The 26,065-nt window shown below is 36.6% G+C and overlaps 1 protein-coding gene and 2 long non-coding RNA genes across 5 annotated transcripts; 2 read left to right on the top strand and 1 right to left on the bottom strand.

Annotated features, from left to right (window-relative positions):
• The first annotated feature begins 1,270 nt into the window (after nucleotides 1-1,270).
• Nucleotides 1,271-4,952, top strand: LOC132644262 (uncharacterized). The gene is made up of 3 exons (XR_009583833.1): nucleotides 1,271-1,921; nucleotides 2,698-2,748; nucleotides 4,481-4,952. It is a non-coding gene; the product is annotated as an uncharacterized LOC132644262 (long non-coding RNA).
• A 1,839-nt stretch (nucleotides 4,953-6,791) lies between these two features.
• Nucleotides 6,792-11,167, bottom strand: LOC132636981 (uncharacterized). 3 transcript variants are annotated; one of them, XR_009581502.1, is made up of 3 exons: nucleotides 10,773-11,167; nucleotides 8,507-8,740; nucleotides 6,792-7,438 (listed from the first exon to the last, which is right to left on the bottom strand). It is a non-coding gene; the product is annotated as an uncharacterized LOC132636981 (long non-coding RNA). The 3 variants fall into 3 exon arrangements; XR_009581499.1 differs by lacking the exon at nucleotides 10,773-11,167 and adding an exon at nucleotides 10,198-10,724; XR_009581500.1 differs by lacking the exon at nucleotides 10,773-11,167 and adding an exon at nucleotides 9,645-9,988.
• A 13,159-nt stretch (nucleotides 11,168-24,326) lies between these two features.
• On the top strand, nucleotides 24,327-25,247 carry LOC132613370 (uncharacterized). The gene has a single exon (XM_060327384.1). The coding sequence runs from the start codon at nucleotides 24,327-24,329 to the stop codon at nucleotides 25,245-25,247; it is 921 nt and encodes a 306-aa protein (XP_060183367.1).
• Nucleotides 25,248-26,065: the final 818 nt, after the last annotated feature.

Below are 26,065 nucleotides of genomic sequence, written 5' to 3'. Positions count from 1 at the left end.
AATAATAATTCAAGTTCATTAATAAAGAAAAAAATTGAAAATACTGAAAAAATTCTAGAACGAAGCTAAGCACATATGGGCTCACTAAGGAAGTAAGATTCTGAAGGTTTAAAACAAATAGATAGAGAAAAAAATATGGAGAGGAACATACGACGTGGAACATATATAAATGTAAAGTAAGACCTAATAAATGCTTAAGTTGGGAAAAATATGGCTACAAAGTTGTCTAAATTTACCAAAATCTATGAGAAAATAATAATCTAAAAGGTACTTCCTCCGGTCCATATTATGTGGTATTTTTATTTGGGCATATTTGCTAAGAAATTCACTCATTCGTAGAGTGTAAGATGTATTTTTACTTAATTACTCTTAATTAAATAGTACCTATTTAATATGATTTCTTGATTATGTAAAATGCCACTTATTAAAATAAGAGTAAATTTGAAAAAGAAAAAAATTAATATCTTTTTTCTTATATAAGAATTACTTATTCTGAATTAAATATAAATATTTAAAACACCATATAATATGTATCAGAGTGAAAAATATAATATGCACCGGAGAAAGAAATCTAATGTACGTAAAGGCCAAGAAGAAATCCTTGAACAAAATACAATGCACAACAATTACAATGGACCCATGCAGGAGTAGCACTATTCACTATTCAGAAAAGGACCAAAGAGTAAAGCCAATTGCTGCTGCAACAGCCACGTGTAACATCAAAGATCGAAATTATTTGCAATATCCCAATTTCGTCCTGGTGAGAACGACCAAAAGAGCCCATTCCCTCTTATATTAAGTAGTAAAATGTTATAATTTAATTGGATATTTAATTAGGACTTCATTCAATGCAGAAAATTATTTAATTGTCCTGAACGTGTAATTGAGCCTTCATGTATTTGTATTATTACGATTTAATATTTATTATCTAAGATGTTTTATATTTTATTACCTTTTAATTTACACAGCAAGGGTAAAATGGTAATCTAATTTTGAAGTTAAGAGCTTCTCACTTTTAGTATTATATGATGATGATTATGTGTGGGAGATTATTGCATTCCCCAAGCTTTTACTTTTCAAGATTAAAATGGCTGGGTGTCCAACAAGTTGAGAATCATTAAGTTATTAACATCATGAATAGGGAGGAAAACAAAGGAAAGGAGAAGAAAATTAGTACTCCTTAAGCAAAGAGATTTAATCGCCTGTCCCTCTTATTTTGTCCCTTCCATTCCTCTTCTCTCTACCAATTCTTGATCCAAATATTTGCAGTTCTAACAGACTTGTCAACACTTTTAGTTCATTGATTCTGTTTACCCCGAAATTGGATAATCAATTAAATTTGTGAGTGGGTATAAGATATGTGGTTAAGTCGCAATCTACTTGGTAAAAGAAAGTGTTATATCCCGTATTTCGCATATTTGAAAAAAATCTGAAATAATTGTGACTTGCAAGAGATGAGGTAATATTTTGATTTTGGTTAATATATATGTTGAGGTTCATGAAAAATATTGACGCGAAAATATCGAGGAAGGCTAAGGGCAAAATTGGAATTTTGAAAATTAATTTCGTGAATTACAAATTATTTAACCAAGTAATTGGACTAGGAAAAAGTCACAAAAAAAAATATAGAAAAGAGGCCCAAGCCCATGGGCCAAATTAATTCAATACAACAAATAAATAAAGGGGGCCATTAGTCATCTTCTTTTAGAAGATTCAAGAAAACAAAACAATTGAGAGCAAGAGCCAAGAGAAAGGGCCATACGGCCAAAGAAAAGAAAAGAAAAAAAAAATTGGAGCTCAAATCTTTAGTTCAAAAATTCATCTCTTGTGGAATTAATACTAAGCTCAAAGCCCTCTTCATTGTGATACAACTTTGGAAGCAAGAAAGTACTTTTTTTACCAAGTGGAGAATTTGGAAAAGGTAAGAATTTTACTCTTTTTTTTCTTGGAAGAATTATATATATATGTTGTAGTATATGGAAGTGAATGTAAAGCATGAAAATTTTGTGTTATGGGTATGTGTGTGTGTGGCCGAAAATGGTTGTTGATGGAGAGGAATGATCAAAATTTTATTTATTATATTAATTGTGTTGTGGTGGCCTTGTAATGTAAATGGAAGGATACTAGTTCAAGTTGGTATGAAAAATTGGTTGTTAAGTTGTTCTAGGAAATTTTGTGATTTTATTATAATTTATGAAATTGTGGGAATGGAATTGTAAGATGCAAATTGTTGTTGTTGTTGATGAAATTGAAAAAAGAATATGTGTTGTGAATGTTGTGCCGAAGGTTGGAGGTTTCGGGTGAATTATGGTTTTTGGTGGGATTGTTATATATTTTGTAAAATGATATGAAATGCTTTGAATTGTGTTGAATGATCTTGGATTAGTACTTGAATGTGTGATCAAATATGAATTGAATATAATTGAGACGTCGTTGAAGTTGTAGAACGAAGTTGCTAATGCCAGTATGCGTTTTGAATCGATGGTGGATATTGTTAGAATAATTGTTGGTATTGTTGTTAATATTGTGGCCGAGTTAAATTCTCGGATTTGTTGTTGTATTTTTGGCCGAGTTGAATTCTCGGGGATGGCACATTTACAGGGGAGATGCTGCCCAAATTTCTGTAGACAAGTATGGATTTAAGATTGAATTCCTAAAGGCTTATAATTAATATTTGGCAATTGTGACCAATTGTAGATTTTGGAGGAAACGGGATTTGAGTTTGGACAAGCGTAAGAAGCAAATAAGGTATGTAAAGCCTACCTTTCTTTCTTTTGGCATGTCCTAGTCGTAATAGGCTATGATACGTGTCTTGGGGAAAACTCCATTCCTAGAAATCCGAGCCTAATTTTGGCCCCTATTCATTCAATGAAATTGAATTAGGTACTTTATGTTTTGATAAGAAAATAGTTTAAACGTCCGTACTTTCACAAATGGAACCGGATTGTCCTGCAACTTTTGTGGATGACTTCATAAGGTCTAATATTCGTAATTTATGTATGCCCTCTAGACTTGACCCGAGGTGGGCCCACGATTTCCGAGACCTTCTTGTATTGTTCTATTTGACTTATTTCTGTATGGTATTTAAAGGGAACTTTTCTTTATAGTTCTAGCTACCAAAGGATAGTGTTTTAACTGCTCCGTTACATTCTGATATACATTTTGAGGTGCAAATACGATTCCAGAAATACTATTTTGAGACAGCCCTCGTATCATTCCGCCGTCCGATTTATTTTACCTGACTTGTCGTTGTGTTGTTCCATCGAGTCTTCGTGAAATGTTTTATATGGTATATTTCGGATATGTGTATATGATTATAATGCTCCGTTTGAAGTACACTATAATGTTATTTGAAAGTTCCTCAAAATGAATGATACTAAATTTTCAGAAATTAACCTATGATGTGTTTTTCAAAAGTTTTGTAATTTGAAAGTTCGTAACTTTTGTATACTAATTCCGATGGACTCGATGCTTACCTTGAGCCTTCTAATATCAGTATGTATATGTATTTATTCGTCGAGTTTTGGGATTCATTTAAATATGTATATGCATATGGTTTCCGCACTACTCTGCTCGTGCATGTGTCATGATCTCTTTCACCGGGTCCCGGGCCGGTATGTATCATGTGGATGGTTCGTCGAGCCCCTTGTTCGAGGGCTGGGTTCCATATATGAATTCTGAAGTACGATGTGTCCGGTCTCGGGGTACTATGTATATTTGTCCGTCCCCGGGTACCGTGTATATGTTACGAAGTATGATGTGTCCGGTTCCCCGGCGTGTTATATGTCCCCGGGTACCGAGGATATGCTATGATGTGTTATGTGACGGAGATGTTCGGAGATATGATATCTTTTGGAGTATGGTGTGTTATGGCGCCAGAGACAGGAATGGCGACCATGCTCCTGTGCCCCCTGCATGACTTTGATATGCATCATTTGTGATTTAAAAGTAAGCATTCTGACATTCTGGATAAGCTACTTACCTTCTGTATTTCTTCTGATATATGATTCTGGCATATGATATTTTCTGTTCACCGCGTCCCTTACTAAAGGGCCGGGATCTGTTACATGCATATACGACATCTAAATTTGGTATCTGATGATTCTGTTCACCGCGTCCCTTACGAAAGGGCCGGGATCTGTTATATGCACACGTACGATACATGATTCCGATTTGCACGATTGTGTTTGAAAAGTAAGCTTTTTGGTATTCTGTATTTCTTTTGACAGATGACTTCGGCCTATATGATCTGTGTTGGGAAATAATCATTCTGATATTCTGAGTTTGTACTTTTCTGACATCTGACATCTGCATACATGATTTGTGATTTGGAAATAGCGCTTTAATAATCTGGATAATACCTTTATTATTGTGTCGTCGTTCCGGTTATGTTTCTGTCTTCTGTATTCCATGCTTTACATACTCAGTACATATTCCGTACTGACCCCCTGTCTTCGGGTGCTGCGTTTCATGCCCGCAGGTACAGACGCTTATTGTGGTGATCCGCCAGTCTAGGGTGCCCTTTCTGCTACCTCGGAGTGCTCCTTTGATCCGGAGCCCACGCTTTTGGTATAGATCGTTCTGTTGTACATATTTATGTGTATATGACTATTCAGGGGTACGGCTGGGCCCTGTCCCGCCATATGATTCTGTTGTCTGTATTAGAGGCCTGTAGACATGTATGTGGGTCATGGGTCGTTTTGTCCGGTTATGTTAATTTGGTTCATGTTTGGCATTTCCCTACACTGCGATAACTTGATCGGTTTGTGGACTATATTATAAGTAACGATATAAGTGATATGTTGCCTAGCATGCACGAAGGTCCTTAATATGTTAAGCGCAAACAGATTTTGGTTAGTAAATATGTACGAGTGTCCATCTCGAGCACTAGTCGCGGCCTACGGGGTTGGGTCGTGACAGAAAGATATAAATATAGATATGATGTGAAGAGAGCAATGATAATCGGTGGTTTACTATATACTTGTATGTTTACTAATGCATGAGTATTACTTAATTGAAGAAATGTAAGAAATAAACACAACAAATGTGGCCGAAATCAGATATTTGAGAGAGAGATTTTGTATATATATTGTTATTACAAAGTGTTCTTGATATGAAAGAGTCAACCCTCTAAAAGGAGGCCAATGCCCCTTATTTATAGTGCTGCCCCATGGGCTTCATACAACATAAGAAACAATAAAATAAAGAAAAAGTTCTGAGTTGGATTAGGTGGACCGTACGGTCTGACACCCGTACGATTGGCAGTTGAATACAGCAGGACGTCACCGACGGGTGGCACCCGTGCAACGGATCTCCCGGACCACCGGCCACGGTCAAACGGACATACGGCCTCGAACAACCGGTCATGGAAGAACCGGACCAAATGACGCCCTTCCTTTATTCCGGACCAAGCGTTTCCCCGGTTCAGAATGAGAGCCTTCATACACGTTCTTGTCCCTTTCTTCTTCGGTCTCGTCGGCTTAACGCATACCCGATTTCTACCGTATACAGATTCGATCTGTTTTTAGCAAAATTTTCATTTATATACAACCTCGGTGTGAGTTCGAGTTTTAATATTTGTTCATGCACTACCATATTGTGGATTTTACAGTTTTCTCTGTTCATTGTTTTCTTATCTGTCCTTTTACGGAGCAGATCCTATCTCTAAACTAACCGCTGTCAAAAGTAAAATGCATATATCGAATTTTACTTTTATATTTTCAGTTGATTGAGGTATGGCTGGAGCGGTTGCCTTGAATGAACATCATTATATCTTGTACCGTCTAAGCTCACTTCCTTATTCTCACCATCTTTATAAATTACTAGTATAGTACCCCGCGCAAAATTATAAAATAATATTATCTTATTTGCTTGATCATATTATTTAAAATTTAAACCATTTGATCCATGATCATTGATTGGAAGGAAATCATTTTCTCCTCTTAAATTGTCGTAAGATCCTGTGTCATGTGCAATTAATAGTCAGAGTATATATGTTGATAAATCCATAAAATTACTTACCAAGATAATATAAAAAGATCATCCAAATTGTTGAATAGAAACATATGCATACTGCTCTTGATCTTAATCTCTTTTCGCTATCACATTAAAATTTCTTGGGAATAATATTAGTCATTTATTTTAAATCTCGCAAGGAAAGACCAATTGTTATAAGGAAAATGAATTCTTGTAGTTTAACTTCTAAAAAGGAAACCTTTTAGTTTTAAATCTTAATTATATAAGATTAAAAGTTTATTTCATGAAAAAAAGATCTTTACTTATACAAAATGATACCTTACTAATCTTCAACATATCTTATGGTGTATTCTATCAACAATTGCTTTATAATAATGCCAAATAATTTAGTAACAATATACAAACTTGAGTATTACAAAACCAAATAGATCATAGAAGTGTGAAAGAGTAAAAAATATGCATTTAATTAGCTAAAGTTTCGAAACACGAAAATGATTCATATGCAGATTTCAAGTTCTATTCTTTGTCCTTTGTTCTTCTCAATAGTTCAAAAAAGAAGCATAGTTTACATTAGACCTCTTTCCACCTCCTGTTCATTCATGTTTGCGTTTAGTTGTGTATTTCGACAAAACCAAATTTAGAACTCCTAATCATTTTTGAACTTGTGAACATATACAACATAATATTGTCCTACTTAACACTCACAAAGCATATAAATATTCATCACATTCAATGGCCCAACGTGAGCAAGCAATATTAGGTAACATAGCCCTGTGTGGAGACATGTCCGTCCACAAAAAGTTCACATACAGTTAATCTAAGATCACAGATAAGTATTATAATCAAATATCACTTAATGAAAGTACAATCATTTGTGTCTCTACGCAAGTTTCAATATTCTCAAAAACTAAATTCAACTGCTATCAAAGATGCACAGTTTTATCAAAAACTAAATTCAACTGCTACCAAGGATGCATGGTGGACAGATTGAAATTTTCGGACTTCACCAATATCTAAGCTATGCACAAACGGTACAGACCAAGTAGTTGTGCCTCTCTTCTGCTTCCCTGCAAATTTACTGCAGTCTCTAAATCCCTTAAACTCATTGGCTGGATGAACTCCCCACTTCTTTTTCCAGAAAGCTAGCTCGTGAACCTTTCTTGAACAATTTGACCATGCTGTATAAAAATTAGATATCTTCTCATAGCAAACCAACTTCCACGGTCAATTACAGTATTCCCGGTTCTCATTTTGTGCACATGGCTTCCGTGGATGCTGATCCGGAGCTTGTAAGAAAACGTTTTATGTTCTGATTTTTCAACATACAATCACTACTTTTTACTTGATAAGAGCTCTGTTGACAGGATAGCAACAATAATATCCTATTGCTGGATTGAAAGTTGATTGGGTGCAGTAAGAAGTTGATCTGCAGGATGTTTTCACCAGATAATTCTTCTCATGCCTAACAAAGGAACAACTCTAATCAGCAAAAAGAAGGAACATTGACTCACACAGCTATACTTTAATGGTAAACAAAAGCACACGGATTAAGAATCCTGCTCTCACATGCAATTCTATCAACAAACTTTCCTCTAGATGTAGCTACATGTCCTTCCTTGAAAGCTACACAAAATTAAAGCAAGAAGAATACAGGTAATTAAGTTTGGGTCTCCAAATAGTATGCTTGAGAAACAGAATGAAGTGACAGCACAGAATCTACCATCTAATGAAAAGGCTTTACTAAGTTGCCCTGAGCCTTTACCTGGTCACATCTAGAAGAAATTTCAGGAAGGCAGAATCCACAAAATATGCAGTTAAAATAAGAGGAAATTTAAAGCCAAACAACTTTAGTAAATAGTAGAAGGTTTTATCACTTTTAACTTTTTAATTCTGGATCTAAAAGAAAAATTGGCAGCGGCAATTTCATTTATCAGTTGCCTTCATTCATTCACCCAGTTAACGAATCCTGAATTGTTGATTGTGTTGCCAGCAACTGCTGGCTAGGGCTCCCTGATTTCATCTACCACACAAGTTACATAAAATTAAAATTTATTTTTAAGTTTAAAAGGAAAATGCAAAAAATCTGTAAATTAGTTTTTTTTTTTTTAATCTTATCCCTGTTTAAATGTAAATTGAAATAACTGAATATTGTGGAAGTATGGTTCTACTATAATAGGATACTTCCACTATAATATGACACTAAACTCTAGAGTTAAATTCAGAGTGAATTTGATTCCAGCAGGAAATTAGTAGCTGTGAACAGAAAAGTTAACCATTTGATAACGTAAAGACTTGTACCATGTGATAACAGGCAGATTGACATTCCTATCAAAAGATTTTCAGTTATTTCTCAAATAACACCTTCATCGACTTTTAAGAAAATACTTCATCCTTGTTAGGTGTTGCCAGCGGCTAATGCAAGTAAGTTGACCATTAAAATAAGCACGACTCATAGGATTTGCGACGCAAAAAAAAATAAAAATAAAAATAAACCAATTCAACTCCTCAACTGAAAAGATATAAACTGCACCTTGAATGATTTTGAAGGACGAATGGACATATCTGCACATCCTCCTTGCAAATAGAAGTTGATGATCGCCAACGTATTACAAAACAAAGAGGGTTAAACAAATCAAAATGGCCCAACATTTTATCTATACAGATGATGGTGCTGCAGAAGGCAAAAGAAAGAAATTACCTGTTGTACCGCATCAAGCTGGTATTACAGCGTCGGGTAGCATTTGAATTGGGAGAACATTAAAACCTATTACATGAAGCCTTTGTCTTAGTAACATACAACTAAATCAATACTGATAATATTTCTACAAAGATTGCGTAGATGAAATTAAGAGTCACATCTATATGGTTGCAAGTGCTTTGATTAGTAATGATATATATATAGACATATGTATAAACTGCTTGAAAAGGTACCTATTTTTACTTTTACTGAATGTGAATTAGAAAAGATATACTAAAGTCTCCCTTGTTGAGGAAATGTGTACAATGTCTTGTATAATGAAATTTTGATAAGGAATCATTTTGGTAGTCATTCGCCATACTACCCCTAATACGCCGTAATAGCTTTAAGTTTTTTATCTTTTAGATAATTATAATATTGTTATCGTGTATTCCGGATAATGCTTATCATTGAGTTTTTTTGTTTTTTCACTTCAAATTTTTAGGAAGAAACTAAGAGCCCGTTTGGATAGGCTTATAAAGTTGCTTATAAGCTGTTTTCAGTTTTTTTGAGTGTTTGGCTGGTCAGCTTAAAGTCATTTTGTGCTCAAAATAAGCTCAAAAAAATAATTGGACCCATTTAACTTAGCTTATCTAAAGCAGCTTATAAGCTGAAAATAGCTTATAAGCAAAAAAAATAAGTTAGATTACCCCGACTTATTTTTTTTTAGCTTATAAGCTGTTTGCAGCTTATAAGCATAAGCCCATCCAAACAGGCTCTAAGATATCCTAAAAGGAAGACAATTCGTCAATAATCTGCTGAATCGACAAACACATGGAGCAAAAAGGTGTCAAATTGTATGAAAGCAATCAAATAAGTATTAAGGAGATTTAAAATCTTAACTTTGTTGCACAAACAAAAAGGATGCAATTTGCAGCAAGACTGCAAATAAAGTTGAATAACCAAAGAAAAAGAAGTTTTTGAAGCTTACAATGGGGAAATGTAGAGGACAACTGAGTAAACTAAAAGACAATTAGATGTGTCCTTCTGGAAAAGGGCATTTAAGCAACCACGGTTAAGTACAGTTACCACATTTTAAGGTGGGCTGCTGCCACTATATGCACGATTTTGTGTGGTTATGCACGACTCGAAATGGTTTATGTAGTTTCTTTTCAGATGTTTTAATTTAAATTCACAGGTTATCAATTTAAAATTCAAAATTTAAAATTGAGAAGTTTTATTAGTTACAAAGGTAGTTTGTTTTGTCTTTGTAATGCCACTGGGCTTTTTATAGTTTGCCACTTGGCTTAAGGAGAGGGCTTTTTCCTCTCCTTTTAATAATATATAGATATAGATATTATTAAAGCTCAAGGGCTCCTCACTAGAACAAGATTGGCCAAATGGGGCACTGTTACTGATGTAAAATGCTCCTTGTGTGACAGAGAGGATGAGGATATAGACCATTTGTTGTTTGGTTGCACTTTTTCCAATAGTATCTGGGAGAAAATACTGCAATGGCAAGGAATTAAGAGAAGAGCAATGACCTGGCAGCAGGAAGTTCAATGGGCAATAAGTCATGCCAAGGACAGAAGTGGAGCAGTTGAAGTGTACAAAATTGCGTCGGCTTGCAGTGTTTATCATATATGGCAGGAACGGAATTGGAGGATATTTCAGAAGAGGACTAGAGGACCAGCTGAGATTACTAGATTGATCATTCAAGAAGTTCATGGTAGAGGAAGCAAACAAGTTGCAACAGCTAAAGTGTTAGATAGGCTGAATTTCTACCCTTAATTGATGTATAGGTTGATAGGGATGGTGTTAATGAAGCTAGCAGTACTGTTTTTGTACATATTTGCTATTTGGTAAATAAAATTTCTTTAATTACCAAAAAAAAAAAAAAAAAAAAAAAAAAAATATATATATATAGATAATCATTACATTTCGTTATACTGAAATTGCTTGTTAAGAAGCGATTTTTATTTACGTCTAGGTCATTAACGGCATTGATTGGAAGAAGATGACTGGATTGCCTATCTGGCTATATAAAGATTTTGAGTGAAACTCTTAATTAAACCATGTAATAATGTAAAAGGTTCAATTACAACCAGAGAAAACATACCTGGTCCTACATTATAGTGCCTAAAGTTATGTAGTAGTGCGTGCGCACACGAGCAAGAAAAATTCACCAGCATTGTTTCGAAACCACTGTTTGTCTATCACTCGTAAAATGTGGTGATTTGCAACAACTTTTCAAGCCATATATGCCCCCTTTCTTTTTGTAGGATTATGGCATCAATCACTTGGTGATTCCTACCAGAGACTATCTTTTTGCACCATCAGACGGAGATATTAACCAAGCTATAGAATTCATCCACTGTAAGTGTTGGAAATTGGATTTGGGTCACCCATGTGGGTCAACCCGAATTCATATCCAAATAAATAAATATATGTATGTTATATATTTATTGTAATATTAATAAATAAATAATAGTGGAGTGGACAACTGACATACCTTGAATCTAGCCTGCAATCAAGGAAGTCCTAAATTTAGGAACTTCTATCTGCTAAACTCCTAACCTTAAACTTTTGTTCACAATAAATAGCCTTAAAATTTATAGCCTCTTCAATAAACCTAGTAAAAAAGAAAGTTTTAACTAAAGCCATTAGCATTTCGTCAAAAAAAAAAATAGCATTTCGTCCCCATTAATTTAGCCTAATTACAGGAATAAACTCTTACCAAATCTCTCTTGAAAAAAAACTTTTTCCTTTCTCTGCCATTGAAGACTTCTAATGTCTTTAAAACAGTTATTGGTGTGTTATTTCATTTAGCAAAGAATAGTCTTCAATCAAAACAAGTGTTTCTCACATTTTATTCCCTCTGCCATTGATATGAAATTTTTAAATTTTTTGTGTCTTTGAAAATTATTTTTCCATTGGTGTCAAATTTGAACTTTTATGTTCTTTGAAAAGCACTTTTCATTGGTGAAATGTGTAGTCAAATATGCAAAAATTTCACAGATCCTTTTGTTTTTTAAGAAGGCAAGATCAAGAGAAACAACTGGATTAAGAGAATCCATTATACATTGTTTATACACTTTATACAAGGAATAAGCATTGTATAGCTGATGTATAATTATCATATTAATATGTGTATAATTAATGTATATTAATTATATGTGTATAACTAATATATATACTAATTATACGCTTCTTATACACTCAAAATTTACTACCAAAAAAAAAAAAAAAAAAAAGAGAAATATAAGTTGACAGTGAACCAATATAGAGAAGCAGAGAGAAAACTTCGCAATACTCAGGGGTATACATTAACTATACATCAAATATGCATACATTAGTTATATATCAAATAATATACATCGATTATGCATCAAATATGCATACATTGATTATACATAAAATGGTACCCCTCACTATCCATGAAAACCTTGTTTGAAAAGAGCTTTCAAACGTTGTATAACTTCTTGATTGATTTAGCTGATGATAGGTCTGTGTTGAAAATTTAAGAAGGATTATAATAAAAGAAAAAAAAAAGAGTAAATTGATAGAACAAAGAAACCCGTTTAGATGGATACGTATGGGAACAAAAGAAACTCATTTTCTTTGGGTATCTTAACATAATCCCTAAAATTATGTTAATTTAAATTAACATTCCTATAATTTCTCCTACTACTAAAATGGCTAAAACCAGAAAACTTGGTGTGGAAATTGATTAAAATGGGTTAACAAAAATAAAATAGAGTTATTTTGAGTTTAAAATCAATATGGCCCGCTAATCAAGTAAATTATTCTTTATAAAATATACTCTCTTCTCCTCCATATAGAACTTCTGTGGAAGATTCTTAATTGTTTGTTGGAGCATTCTTCTTCTTTGTAATTCAGCTACGATTTTAGACTGTGACTTTACATGGTTTAGTCTGTGTTTATTGCATATGATTACACCGTCGACTAGTGAAACAAATATTAGAGAATCTTGGGGGAACTATATGTGTTCCTATGGATTGTGTGTTTTCCTTCGGTAAGTATTTTTCACCCAGTTCTATAGTTCTTGTGATGAGAAGGTACGTAATATTTTCTGCTAATAAAATATTCGAAGCTTCTGAGAAAAAAAAAAAAAAGAGAAGAGAATAGTTAATACATAGAATGTGGCCACACAAGTGACACTAACCATTCTTATGTATAGTGATACTATATTAAGTGTAACTTATTATAAAATATTGACATATCTTCTCATTAAACATTTATTATGTGAGACGATAGTGTAGTCATGAGAAACATTGGGCTATTACAACTTTAATAGAGATCTTCGTGAATGGCGTCTACTATTTCACATGAATGTTAGTCATAACTGAAAATTCATATTTTAAGAGTCTAAGGATTTAACTTCATGAATTATCCGAGAAATATTAACGCGGAGGTTGCATTTCCAGTGCATAATATACTCAAGGAATAGTGAGAGTGATAATACATACAAATTAATTGTTATTCCGTTAAAGCCCATGTTTGACTATATGCATTGATTTTCCATACAACGAGAAGATTGGACTTTGTTCTTATCAAATTGGTATTAGCCAGCCATCACTTCGTCTATTGGCCAAAAAACCCTAGGCTCTCTCTCTCTAGCACCATGGCGATTCAGGGCAGCCATGGCTGCCACCGTCTCTCTGCGGCCTTTAGCTGCAGTAGAGCCTCCCTAAAACCCTATAAATAACGCTACAAACACCAACACAAACCCTACTTATGCCGATAGATTGAATCCAACACAACCAACCATTAATCTTTCTCAAACTAGTTTAATATCTATTGAAGTTGTTCATGAAATTACTATGTTAAAATTTACTTTGGATGAATGACAAGCTTTCGCCAAGGAAGAGGGACTTTATCAAGACATCATGGTTAAATTATCCATGGGATCACCGGATTTGCCAACTTTAACATCGATTTTTCCTAAGTTCATCTGCATTAAGGGACATTACCTCTTCGGGTTGCTTGCTCAAAGACAACCTCTTATTCGTATGGATCATTATAATGATTTTATGGCTGCCTTATCAAGAGGCACAAATTATTTCATCCGCAACGACAAAGAGCATCAAATTAGGATTTCTTCGTGGTCTGTTGGATTCAACCCTATAGAGAAGACTTCACGCGGGATAGTATGGATTTCGTTTCCAAACTTGTTGACCTATTTGTTTGCTAAAAGGTCTTTACTTTCCATTGCTTCAGCGGTGGTTGATACTCCCAAATTACACCTTTTAAATAGGTATAAAGCGGTCGTTGACCAAATATAGAACCCAATGAGGTTAGGGTCAAATCCCACGGAGAATACAATGAGGAAATGCACTTGTTTAGTGTAACGCTCAACTTAAAGTCTCAATTTCTAGGGAAAGGGGGTATAATTGTTTGTTGATTTGAAATCTCAACATTAACTATTTAAGAGAATTCGAATGTTGATTTGTAAATGATTGGTAAAAGCGACTAGGGTTGTGGTTCCAATAGGAAAGTAATGCAATTGGGCATATAATTCAACTCACTTAAATGCCAAGACGTAATTGTTGACACATAATTTTTGACCTCCCGTAATTTATTTTAATTACTCAGGGTCCTTGGATGATAAACGGAGGGAACCATGTATTTTTAGAGGTCAAAACGATTTTATAAAATTATTTAGGTCAATATTCTACCATTCTTATCTGGTAAAATAATTTCTATAATATTATAGATCATTTAGGAATTAGTTGGCATATTTTACAATAAATATGAGTATTTGCTAGATTTAACCAAGAGAAAAGCAATTTTAAATAATTATTTATTTGATTGTTTAAATTGTCAAAAATCAAATTAGCAAATATTTTATTCCCTTTAATCCAAAGAATTTGATTAATTAAAAGAATTGACCATTTTATCCCTCAATCCTTAAGTCTGTATATTTAATATACATTGCCATAATTTGTTAGAATTAATCATAATTATTTCTAGTGTTTAATTATGATAATTGGTTGATTAGTCAATTATTTTCATTATTACAAATTGACTTTTAATTATTTAATTGTTTATGTTATGGCCACAGTTGAAATAACTAATTCATGGTTTAAGGCAATTGGGGTTACTTTTGCAAAACTAGCCTTTTAATGGTTTAATTGATTTGATTATGGCCTTAGTTAAAATAACCAAATTCATTGGCTTAAATTAATTAAGGTCATTATTTTAAATTGGCTAATTAGGCCAAATATGGCCATGATTGAAATAATCAATTAGATAGAAATCAATTAAGGTCATATCTGCAAAGCTAAGCCCATTGGCATAATTAGCCGCATTTTAAATTAATTATAGGTTGATTATGTCCAAATTATAATATTATGGTCAATAATCGATAGTTTTAACTTTACCCATTTATTTAATTTAACCATTTTACCCTTTATACGCGTGTATACACTGAATATATATATATATATATATATATATATATATATATATATATATATATATATATATATATATTATATGGGGCCCCTTTCTTCTTCTTTAAAATTTTGGACCGAGCCAGTCCAATAAAGTGGACCGACCCGGCCCAACAAACACTCCTCAGCTTAAGGGGGCAAAACCCCTCCTTCTCTTTTCATTTTTACTGCACACCAAACACACCCTCTATACTCTCTCTGCTCTCTCCCTTCCTCTTTCGTGCAAACCCTAGTGCCGCCTCGTCTCCCTCATGCCAAAAATGGCAAAGCGCAGAGAGTACAGTCCTCTCTCAGCTTTTGTACGTCTGTTTTGGGTAGCATTAATTGCTATCTCCGTTTTCTCCGCTCCATTTCACCAAACACAACCCATGAAGCATCAGAAATGGTAACACACACTCTCTTTTCGCATTTTGTGTTAATATTAAAGTCAAACATTGCATATTTTTGTTGATTGCTGTCCTATTTTGAATTTTAAAGATCGATTCTCATTGGTTCACAAGGGTTTGGGTCGGATCGACCTAGAATAGGTCAAATCCGATCGTATATGTGTGTTTTCTTTAAATCCTAGCCGTAGATTTCATGAATTAAATGTTTTGCATCTGAAAAACTACAAGTCCCACATCATTGTTTTAGGGGTTTTCAATAGTTCTGGGGTTCTATAAATAGAACCCCGACCCTCAAACTTAAAAAAGTTGGAGAATCCACAAAGCTTGAATCTTGAGTATTTAACTCAAAATTTAAGCTATTAGTAAAATTTTAGACTTAGCTTTAAAAGTGAAGTCCTTTCTTAGTTCTAAAATTTATTTCTTTTCTGTTTGTGTGGCTTAGTTCTTGGATTGGAAGCACTAAGGCTCCAAATTCAATCTTGTTTGCGGCTGCACATCAAAAAGGTAACCATTTATCTTGTTTATTTTTTATAGTCTTCTTTGTTTAGTTTGAGTATTAGTGATCTGTTTAATTTGGGAACATTACTAATATGAGTTAGCTTGTTTTTCTCTACTTAGTTTGACTGTTAGTGATAATATGCTTAGTTTGGGAGTAGTACTGATATGCATTATTCTTAGTTGAGGTTATCTTGTGGTTACTTTCTTGCAGTCTTCTTTGTTTAATTTGAGTGATGATTTGTTGGTTTAAGCGTGTTATTGATGTGAGTATGCTTAGCTAAGGTGGAATCTTGATAACACTGTGTTAGCTTATGGTTATCTGTGATCATGATTAATCAGCAGTACCTTTATGAATTAAGTTAGAATGATTGTGCGAACTTGGCTTTGAGATGGCATTTGGGGAAGTTTAAGTGTGTATAAGTGAATTGTAAACCACTTGACATGAGGTAACCTTTTGAAGGTACCTTAAAGAGAGGGTTAAGCATGAACCAAGTATAACTTGGATCATAGCACTTCCTTCCACATAAGGGGTGCCATGGTATGCCCTACATGCCTATGGGGTGTATATTCATATTATCCACACTCCTAACTCTCCAACTGCTATCAGTAAACCAAAATGAGAAAGGGATCTAAACTGAATCTGTCAAGACGAGTTGTTAAAAATGAAGGAAGAGATTGCTCATTTCAGGCTGCTGACTCTTAAAAAAGGGATTTGGTAAAAGCTTTGAGGTCTAAGTCCTTTATGATACGAAATGCTAAAGGTGTTTGAATTCTTGGGACTGTCTGGTCCAAATAACCTTGTTTAGAATAAGTAAAGGGTTTATATATAAGTAGTTTGATTGAATTCTGAAAACAAAGAGTATAGGTTAAAGGTGAGATACTGATAATGAGGTTGTGTCTGGAAGGGAACACTAAAACAACTAAAATCATTTAGTTTTATTGAGTCCTTGTGCCACTCTTTTTCTGTGAAGATCTTGTGGAAACATGACTTTTATTTCCATATTACCTAAGTGGCAATTCATATGAATGTTGTACCCTCCTCTTTTACATGCTCTTGTTACTGTTAAAAGGATTGAAGTAAAGGGTCATCTCTGGGTGACTTGTGGTCGTTTGAACCTATTGCAACCCTGTCTTTCTTGTGCCATTTCTGCTCACCGAAACTGATAGCTTCATATCCTTGTATTCTTTTGTTTATGGATAATGTGAACTTTCCCTCCCCTATGGCCCCTTTGTTTGTGCTTGATTCATTGAGTGAATGTGTTCTCTTTACTTGACCCTGCTCAGAATCATGAGCAGCAACATGTCTAATTTGACTTCTCTATGTTTGCTTTACAAATTTCCAGAGGCTTGAGTCTTGTATTAAATTTGTATGAATGACTCGCCTAATGTTTAGCTTGATTAGTTAAACTTAAGTTTGCCTTAGTTTAGGATTGATATCCTTATTTAGAGATTGAAAGATGATTAGGAGGTTAATAACTAAGAGTAGATTTAAGACTTAATCTATGTTCAAGAAGGAATATACATGGCGATATACATAGGTATTGATAAAAAGAACAATGATGATGAGAGTGTATATACCTATATGGTATATCATCAGGTATATAATGTATATGTAATGTGTATATAAGGGCCTTAGGAAGTGTATATCAAATGGAAAAGGGAGTAGACAGCCCATTTAAGCTTCAATACTTAGACAAAATCTTGATTGAGTAGGTGATTGGGCCTGGCCCATTCTAAGTTTAATAGCTGGTCATGTTTACACTTAGCTAAAAAAACAAAGGTGAACAGGTGCCGAATAGGGCCCTTTCTTTAAAAATCGAACTTAGGATTCTAGGCCCTATAAACCCCCATAGTTATGCATGTGTATATGTTCATCATTTTACATATGGTATATGCGTATATTTTTGGTAAGATCAGTAGTATTTTTTCTAGCCTGGTTCCTTTTCTCTTTCCTCTTCTTCATCGCATGGCTACTTGGGCCGAGTCCAAAGCTAACCTGTTGGTCCAGGTAATTCTTTCACATAAAGGGTCCAAGATGAAGAAAGGAAGCTAATATTATAAATATACACAGAAGGCCCAGCCATGGGTGAAAATGGCCAACTAGAGGGCTTGGTACGCCCCTAACCTGCCTTCGCTCTTTTATTATTTTTTCTAATGTTTTAAAAATGTAGTATTTGTATTTGTAATGCTTGAAAAAACTCATATATATTATTGGAATTTTTATGGTTTGAACTAGTCTTTTAGGACAACGGTGCTTATGCCGTTTAGTTGACCTTAAGTCCCCAAACGATTTTCAAAAAACCAGATTTAGCATAATAATTTCTCAAGTTAAATGGATAACTAATACAAGTTAAAATAGAAGGACAAAGGCATTTTTAAGACCACAAATGTTATGACATTTCTCTTTAAATCGAGTCATGTTTTAAATCAAGGAATACATTTGTAGAATTTTCTGGACCAAAATCGAATTCAAGTCAAATGATTTGGTCCGAGCCCAGTAGTAAAAATAGAGGTTTTTTGGGCTGAAGCCCACCAGGAACCAATAAATGATTTTGGGGCCAAGCCCAACATAAAACAATGATTTTTGGGATTGAACTTCATTTGATTTTTAGAAAAGGAAACAAAAAAAAAAAATGCAAATAAGAATTTGGGCCAGGCCCAAACGGAAAATGCTACTCTTTTAATAAAAGTGTCATATTTTAGGCTGTAAATCCAAACTCAGAAAATCAATTTTGTATATACACATTTGTCGACAAATTCATAATACTAAAACAAACCATTTTCATCAGTTAAGCTTGTTCAAAATAAGTAAAAACGTTCGTAAATATGAAGTTTTGGGATAAGACGTTCTAATGCATTATACGGGTTGACCCGAAGTTAAGTGTGGGATTAAGCATGAATAGAAAAAGGATATATACTTATATTATAAAACCAAAACATTTTGTACCTTTTGTAAACAAAATATACTATCCTTGTACATAAAAGGAAATTATTCTTATTTGGATATTATGAATCCGAACCTAAAATACCCATATGTAAGGGGAATATATTCAATTCTCTTTCCAAAAATCAAATGATATGCAATAATGACAGTCTTATAAATGCATAAGTAAACACAACATAAAAAGTTGAAGCAAATAATCACACACTGGAATTCGAGGTCAACCGTATAGTACGAATCCTTAATATTAGGGTGCCTAACACCTTCTATGGGGGATCACCAGAACTCTTACTTAGAACTTTGAATTACGAATGTTTTTTCATTGTATTTGAATAAACTCTTCAAAACTGGTTTTCCTAAAAATTAAGAGGTGACTCTTTTTTCAAAACAAAGTCCGAAAGAGCACCAATAACTTCGAATTGGCTTTCCGAGCGCTAACCCTGCCTGCGAAATACGAACCGTAACAGATGACGACTCTGCTGGGGACTTAAAGGTTCTAACCATAAGGATTCCAGTATAATATGAATTTATCTGCCTTGACTATTTATGTGTTTATTTTCTCGGAATTGTAATTGTCATTGCATGCATATCATAACTCCGCCAGTCCTGGCATTTATTTTACATTTTTGTTCCAAAGGCAACTTCACGAAGCACGCTATCGTTCCTTCACTATAAAATAAAAATATTTCCAAAGAACCGTTATGAGGCAGGGTTGGTTCGCAGTCGTCTAACAGCCCTAACGCTTCAGCCCCAGTTGTCCGCTCGAGTTCCTGGTCACTTGCACAAGCCCACTCTAGTGATAACTAGGATAGAGCTAAGCCAAATCCCTACCGAACTAGAGCATTCGTACTTAGACGAGCCTTGGGTATCTTAGACGTACCTAAGGCTCATTAAGAAGACTACCTTGTGTTCGGACGGTCTATGACCCGAAGACACTGCATTTCATTTATGTGCTATGTGGAAACATGTGTGTGCTTATGTGTTGAACCATTGGCCCTACGGGAAGGGGGAATCTTAACGGTGTTTTATTTTGTAGATGGAACGAAGGATTTGGTTTGACATAGTCCTTGAGGCCCCAGACCTGCTCAGAGCTTGGTGGGAATTGTTATGAGATGCTCATCGTCAGACCATTAGTTGCACCTTGGGTCACTTTCCCTCTATCATGACCATGAAAGGTCGCCCAGAGCTAATAAAAGTGTTAGTCGGGTATTAGGATGACAAGGAAATATTGTTCTGTTTTAGTAACGTCGAGATGACTCTGACCCTAGAGGCAATTAGGGATGCCATAGACAGCAATGGAACCTGTCTAAGAAATTGACATAAGCCGGACCATAATTTGCTATTTCCTCAGAAGCCATCCATTGGCCAAATTTTGAATTACCTTGCTTTGGCCAAAGCACCTTGGGCCCACAGGCCCATTATAGCCTTTAGAGACCTGCACCAAAGATTCGGGGATGTTACTAGGTATACTTTGTATCAAAGGAAGTTCAAAAGTCAAGAAGAGTGGAAAGCTGTCAGGCCCTTAGCATTTGCCATCGCCTTATTGGGTACTATGGTGTTCCCAAAAGATGAATCACTGACTATAGACACCCGTGTGATCTATTTAGCACAGGCTATCTTCTATGGCACAACCAAAGGTCAAGAAACTAGGTAATTCGACCTAGCCCCTATCATCTTGACGGATATCTTCCGGGCCTTAGACAAATGCCGGAATCATTTTCGATACTTCCAAGGATGTAATATGCTGCTGCAATGGTGGATTATCAAACACCTTAACATGGCAAGAGTGCTTCAGGTTTTGAATCGTCAGAATAGAATAGACCGCCTCATAGATTACTGTCCAAATCTCGGGTATGTGTCCAAAAATGGTTGGACTAGCTTCTTCGCTGATTTGACTAAGGATCAGATTCAATGGATGTTCCCCGAATTTATATCCAAGACTATAGTAGTTCGAGGTAAGAATTGCCCATTTGTACCATTAGTCGGGGCCTGGCTAATCAGCCTCTACTATCCATACCGAGTTTTGAGGCAGTTTAGGAGAAGGCAAGTAATACCCCAAGTAGGGAACCTCGCGCAGTTCATCATCAAACATACATAACAGAAAATCAAGAATGCAGGGATAATTCTCAGAGAATGGAATGGTCGTGTGAGGTGGGGACCAGACACCTTAGCCCAGACAGGTTTGAAGCAGGATGTGACCCGGGCTACTATGAATGGCTGCAAGGTCATTTGGCCCGCACACCTATCCCAAGGCCCATACTTCATCATGATGTCTGAGAAGAGGATCGCTTGAAAGAGTGTTTAGAAAGTATGGATGAGCGTTTGGCTAAGATTCTGGAAGAGTCAGATCCTGTGGTAGTCAGAATGGAGCTGTATCAGACACATCTTCACATTCAGACCACCCTTCAAAGGGTCAAAAAGGCCAAAATAGGTCAAGCTTCGACATCGGCCGCTAGAGGAGGACTTTGCTGATTTTACTGCTTTTATTATTATAGCTCCATGTCAGCTTCATCATATTTTGTAATCCCTTCGGGGAAGATATTATTATTAATGAATGGTGATTTTTGGGGCAATGGTACATCTTTACAAATGGCACTTGCATGTTTCAAACGATTAGGATAGCCTTGGCTCAAAAAGCCTTAGGAACACGAGTAATATAACTGTTTATAAATTACATGAATTCTTGCAACGTGCTTCACATACCTACTTGCTATATGTGCTATCATGTATTAAAGCCTGAATGCGATCGATCCAATGTTTTAAATTTCATACCTAAAAGAAAACCATTTGACCTAAGACTTACCCTAGTTTATCTCCACTAAAAAAGGTTGACTTACAAATGGCCAACCAAAGAGATCAGAACATGCTCACCCTAGGAGAAACCGCTGAGATGTTGAGACTCAAGATTCAGCAAATGGAAGAGCATCTTCAGGAGATAGGAAAAAATATTGAAGAGGCTGATAAGTTACTGAATCTGGTTGGTAACCCACCGGAAGGGATACCACAAAAACAGTACTATAAGGAGAATGTCTTCGAGGAAGTGAGGGAGTTGGTGATGAACTACATACCGCTGGAAAAAAGGCTAGAGACACCTTGAAAGGGAGCCCCAGAAGAGGGAAATGAGAACCAGAGAGCTGAATCTGACCTATGAATGATGGAGTCAGATCCACAAGAAGAGTCAGAGCCTCAAGAAGAAGCCTCCGAACCACAAAAAGCTGAAAAAGAGCAAACAGAGGAAGTTAAGCCCCGGGATATGAAACAGGAAGAGTCTGAACCTGTGGACATAGAAGTTGAAGGAGATGTGGAGCCTTTTGAAATGTTTTTTGAGTTCCAGATGGAAGGGCGTGATGTGGACGATGAGTCTGACTACTACGCACCCACAGACGAAGGATCCAATTTCTATGCACCCTCACCTGAGCCAGTGCCAGTTGCATCCACCATGGCATCGAAAAACTTTGGAAGAGTGGACCCTCAAGCACCTATCTGGTGGGCCCTAGCCTTCAAAGCCCGATCTTTCCCTTTTCGAGTGGCTCTTCGACCCGTCAGTTGTAAGGACGTGTTTGAGAAGATGCAAGCTGCTGGGATACCCTGCACCACTTGAGCTAGACTACCAGCCCCCGAGTTGGTTTATGCCTATAAAAGATGTCCTTTCCACTGCACTCAAGTGGGCCACAATCTGAATGAGTGCCTAGGATTGAGAAGAAGAATCGTCAGTCTGATAGACGATAGAATCATTGAGACTTTATGGGAGCCTCATACCCTACTAGTCCATGAAACTATCGTCCCAAGAGAAGGAGTCGTCGCTAAAACTGAGATCTGGCAATACGACTTCACAGTCTTTGAGGAAACGTACGCTCGCATCTTCTCAGCATTGACTGTCTTGGGGAAAACCAGACCTGTGGAACCTGTCCACAGGCCCCTACCAGTGAAGCCCAACAAAAACAAAGTTTGCTTGTTCCATACAGGAGCTATGGGACATGATATCGAGGAATACTATGCTTTTAAGCTCGAGCTCGAGCATAAGATCAAAATTGGGGCGATCTTGGTCATCCTCCTGCCACAGAGCTGAGAAGAAATAAAGACAAACATGAGAGAGTGAGTTCGTAAGGACAGTGACTCGCAGACCTACGTTTTTTGGGTAGATATTAATTGTCCCCCCGCTTTTGCACAAAAGGTTACCCCCTCCCCCATAAATAGGTACGGAACCACGCCGACCTGATGTCCGTATGGAGGGATATGCGGGAAGCCCTTATCAGGCCTGGTCTAGGGATGTTTTTAGTTAGGGTTAGCCCAAATGATATTTAGGAAAAAGTATATCCTTCTTTTTTAAAACGAACTACAATAGGGCCTAATTTCCCCTGGTGGGATACGTAGGCAATCTACGTAAGACTCGACCCCTATATAATATAAATTATAATCCCCCCTCCCGTTATTTTAACTTTTGTAAAAGAAAGAAGGTTTGCCAAAGTAAGTCAACCTCAAATCCCATTGGACCAAGATCCACTCAAATGAAAAAGCCCATAACATCCGAACCTTAAGAACAAAAGATCAATCAATATTCTGGCTTTAATACATGACTTTATGTGCTACCTGCACCTTTAAATACAAATATGTGATATTTCGCTTTTATATTCAATATCAGATAGCTGAATTTGTCTATCGTTGTGTTATTCTTATCTTATAGAACAAGGCCGATTAGTTTAGTACTGCAAGCTGGCATACTTCACGAGATCAAAAGCTGTGTTAGCATCTCTCTCGAGCGACGACAAAGGAAAAAGGAAAATGACCGGTACACCAGATGACGGAAAAAATGAGCTCGTTCTCCGCGAAGGAGATACCCAGGACCCCTAGGAGGCATCACCTCAGGAGGACGTGATTGCGACATTGCTAAGCACCATCACGACCCTGCAAGACAAGATTGCTAAGAATGAGGTAGCCAACGCTAACACTGGTGCTTTTGCTAAAGGAAGGAAGCCTCCCCCTCATTAAGCTCTCCGATGCCTGATCATTTCCCCATCTGCCCACCAGGAACTATCCCACCTCCATTAAATTCAACTGACTCTAATCACGTCAGTACTTCTTACGACACTCCACCACCAACAAAGTATACCCAAATTCTAGGAACCACTCATTCAGTTCCCTCGTGCCAAGCTTCCCAGTCGGTATTCATCAATCCAGCAGGTCAACCATATATCTCAGCTCTACCAACTGGGCAAACTATGTCCGTTCCACTCAACCATCCCGCTCACCAAATAGTGTCCTTCTACACTCCCAACGGTCCAAATGAATTCTCTCCAGAATACAAAGAATTGGACCACTATGAGGAAATAGAGAAAGCCTGAAGGGCCGAACACGACAAACGTGAGAAAGATATGGAAAAAAAGATAGAAGGGCTACTGAAAAGGTCCAACAGGGCCACAAGAAAGTCCACAGGGTTGAGATACGGCGATCTATGCATGCATCCCAACTTGGACCTACCAGAGGGATTTAAGATCCCGAAGTTTGAAATGTTCAATGGGATAGGGAATCCCAAAGCACATCTTCATTCCTACTGTGACCAGCTGGTTGGTGTCAAAAAGAAAGAACCTCTGATCATGCGATTATTCAGTTTAAGTCTAACCGGTGAGGCTGCTGAATGGTTCGTAACCCAATACATGGGCCAATGGCTCACTTGGGAAGATATTGCAGAATCCTTCATGGAATGGTTTCGATTCAATGACAAAATAGTGCCTAACCGATACTACCTCGAGAAGGTCAAACAAAAATCAACTGAGAACTACAGAGAGTTCCCCAGCCAGTGGAGGGCTGAGGCAGCCCGCGTGCAGCCGCAAATGTGTGAAGGAGAATTGGTCTCTGTGTTCATCCGGTCACAAGAACTGGATTTCTATGATAGAATGTTATCCATGGCCGGGAGGCCATTTGCTGAATTTGTTAAGATGGGAGAGGCCATAGAAGATGCTCTCAAATCTAGCAAAATCATCAGTGTCCTCAACAAGGCATCTAACCAAGCTCCTGCAGGAGTCTTCTGCAAAAAGACAAAGGACGTGGCGAGCATATCCCACATTCTAAGCCGAAACCCTAAAAGGCGGGAAGAACCACAATCTTCTCACCAAAATCCACCTCCTATTAATTACCCGGCTTCTCCTTATAGCCCTGCACCTATATTCTATGCACAACTATGCTTTATCACTACTGTACCGGCTTACGTGGCTCCACTAAGTGTTCGAGGGTCCGCCCCTACTTATCAACCACCACCACAACAAACTTGTCAACCACCACAACAAAATTACTAAACAACAACCCATGCTTACCAACCACCACAAAAAAACCCAGCACAAATCCATCCACCTCCGAACTACAAAAATCAACCACCAGTACCAGCATACGATGCTCCACTTCCTGCTTTTGAGAGGAAGCCAGTAAGAGAATTCACAATAATCCTTGAGCCAAGGGCTCGAATCTTTGAAAGGCTACATGCCGCAGGCTTAATCTAGAAAGTTCCTCCAAAGTCGGTTCAGCTCGAGAATAGGTTTTTCAGAGTCGATCAGACTTGCGCCTATCACTCAGGGAGCAATGGGCACAGCACAGAAGATTGCATAAATCTCAAACATAAGATTGCATAAATCTCAAACATAAGATCCAAGATCTGATTGACAAGGGAGAGATCATCCTGGAAACAGCAGCTCCCAATGTAAACACGAACCCATTGCCCAACCATGGAAATAATGGAGTCCATATGATTGAGAAGGAAGAATACTGGGTAGCCTGCAGGGCACTAGTTCCCAGAACGGTCAAGTCCATTGAACAGACGGTGGCTTCCCTCACGCTGCAGGAGCGTCCAAATTTCAAAGTCCTGATCCCAACACCGAAGATTCCCAAAGTCGTATCAATGTTCAGAACCTTAGTCCCAACACCAGTGTTAGCTCGGGTGGCACAACAGATAGTGGCCGCTCCTAAAGAATCGATCACCGTGCAAGCATCCATGGCCTAAGGTATGACTTACTCGGGAAGATGTTACACTCCCGACGAGTTGGCTCAAAATGCTGTAAGAAAGGAAAACACCCAGAAAAAGGCGATAACGGAAGGAGAAGCCAAAGATTTCTGGCGGCGT

This window comes from Lycium barbarum, chromosome 1, assembly GCF_019175385.1.
Source record: "Lycium barbarum isolate Lr01 chromosome 1, ASM1917538v2, whole genome shotgun sequence".
Classification (NCBI taxonomy): Eukaryota; Viridiplantae; Streptophyta; class Magnoliopsida; order Solanales; family Solanaceae; genus Lycium; species Lycium barbarum.
Note: the sequence above shows the minus strand (reverse complement) of the source record. Positions and strands in the feature narration are given on the sequence as shown.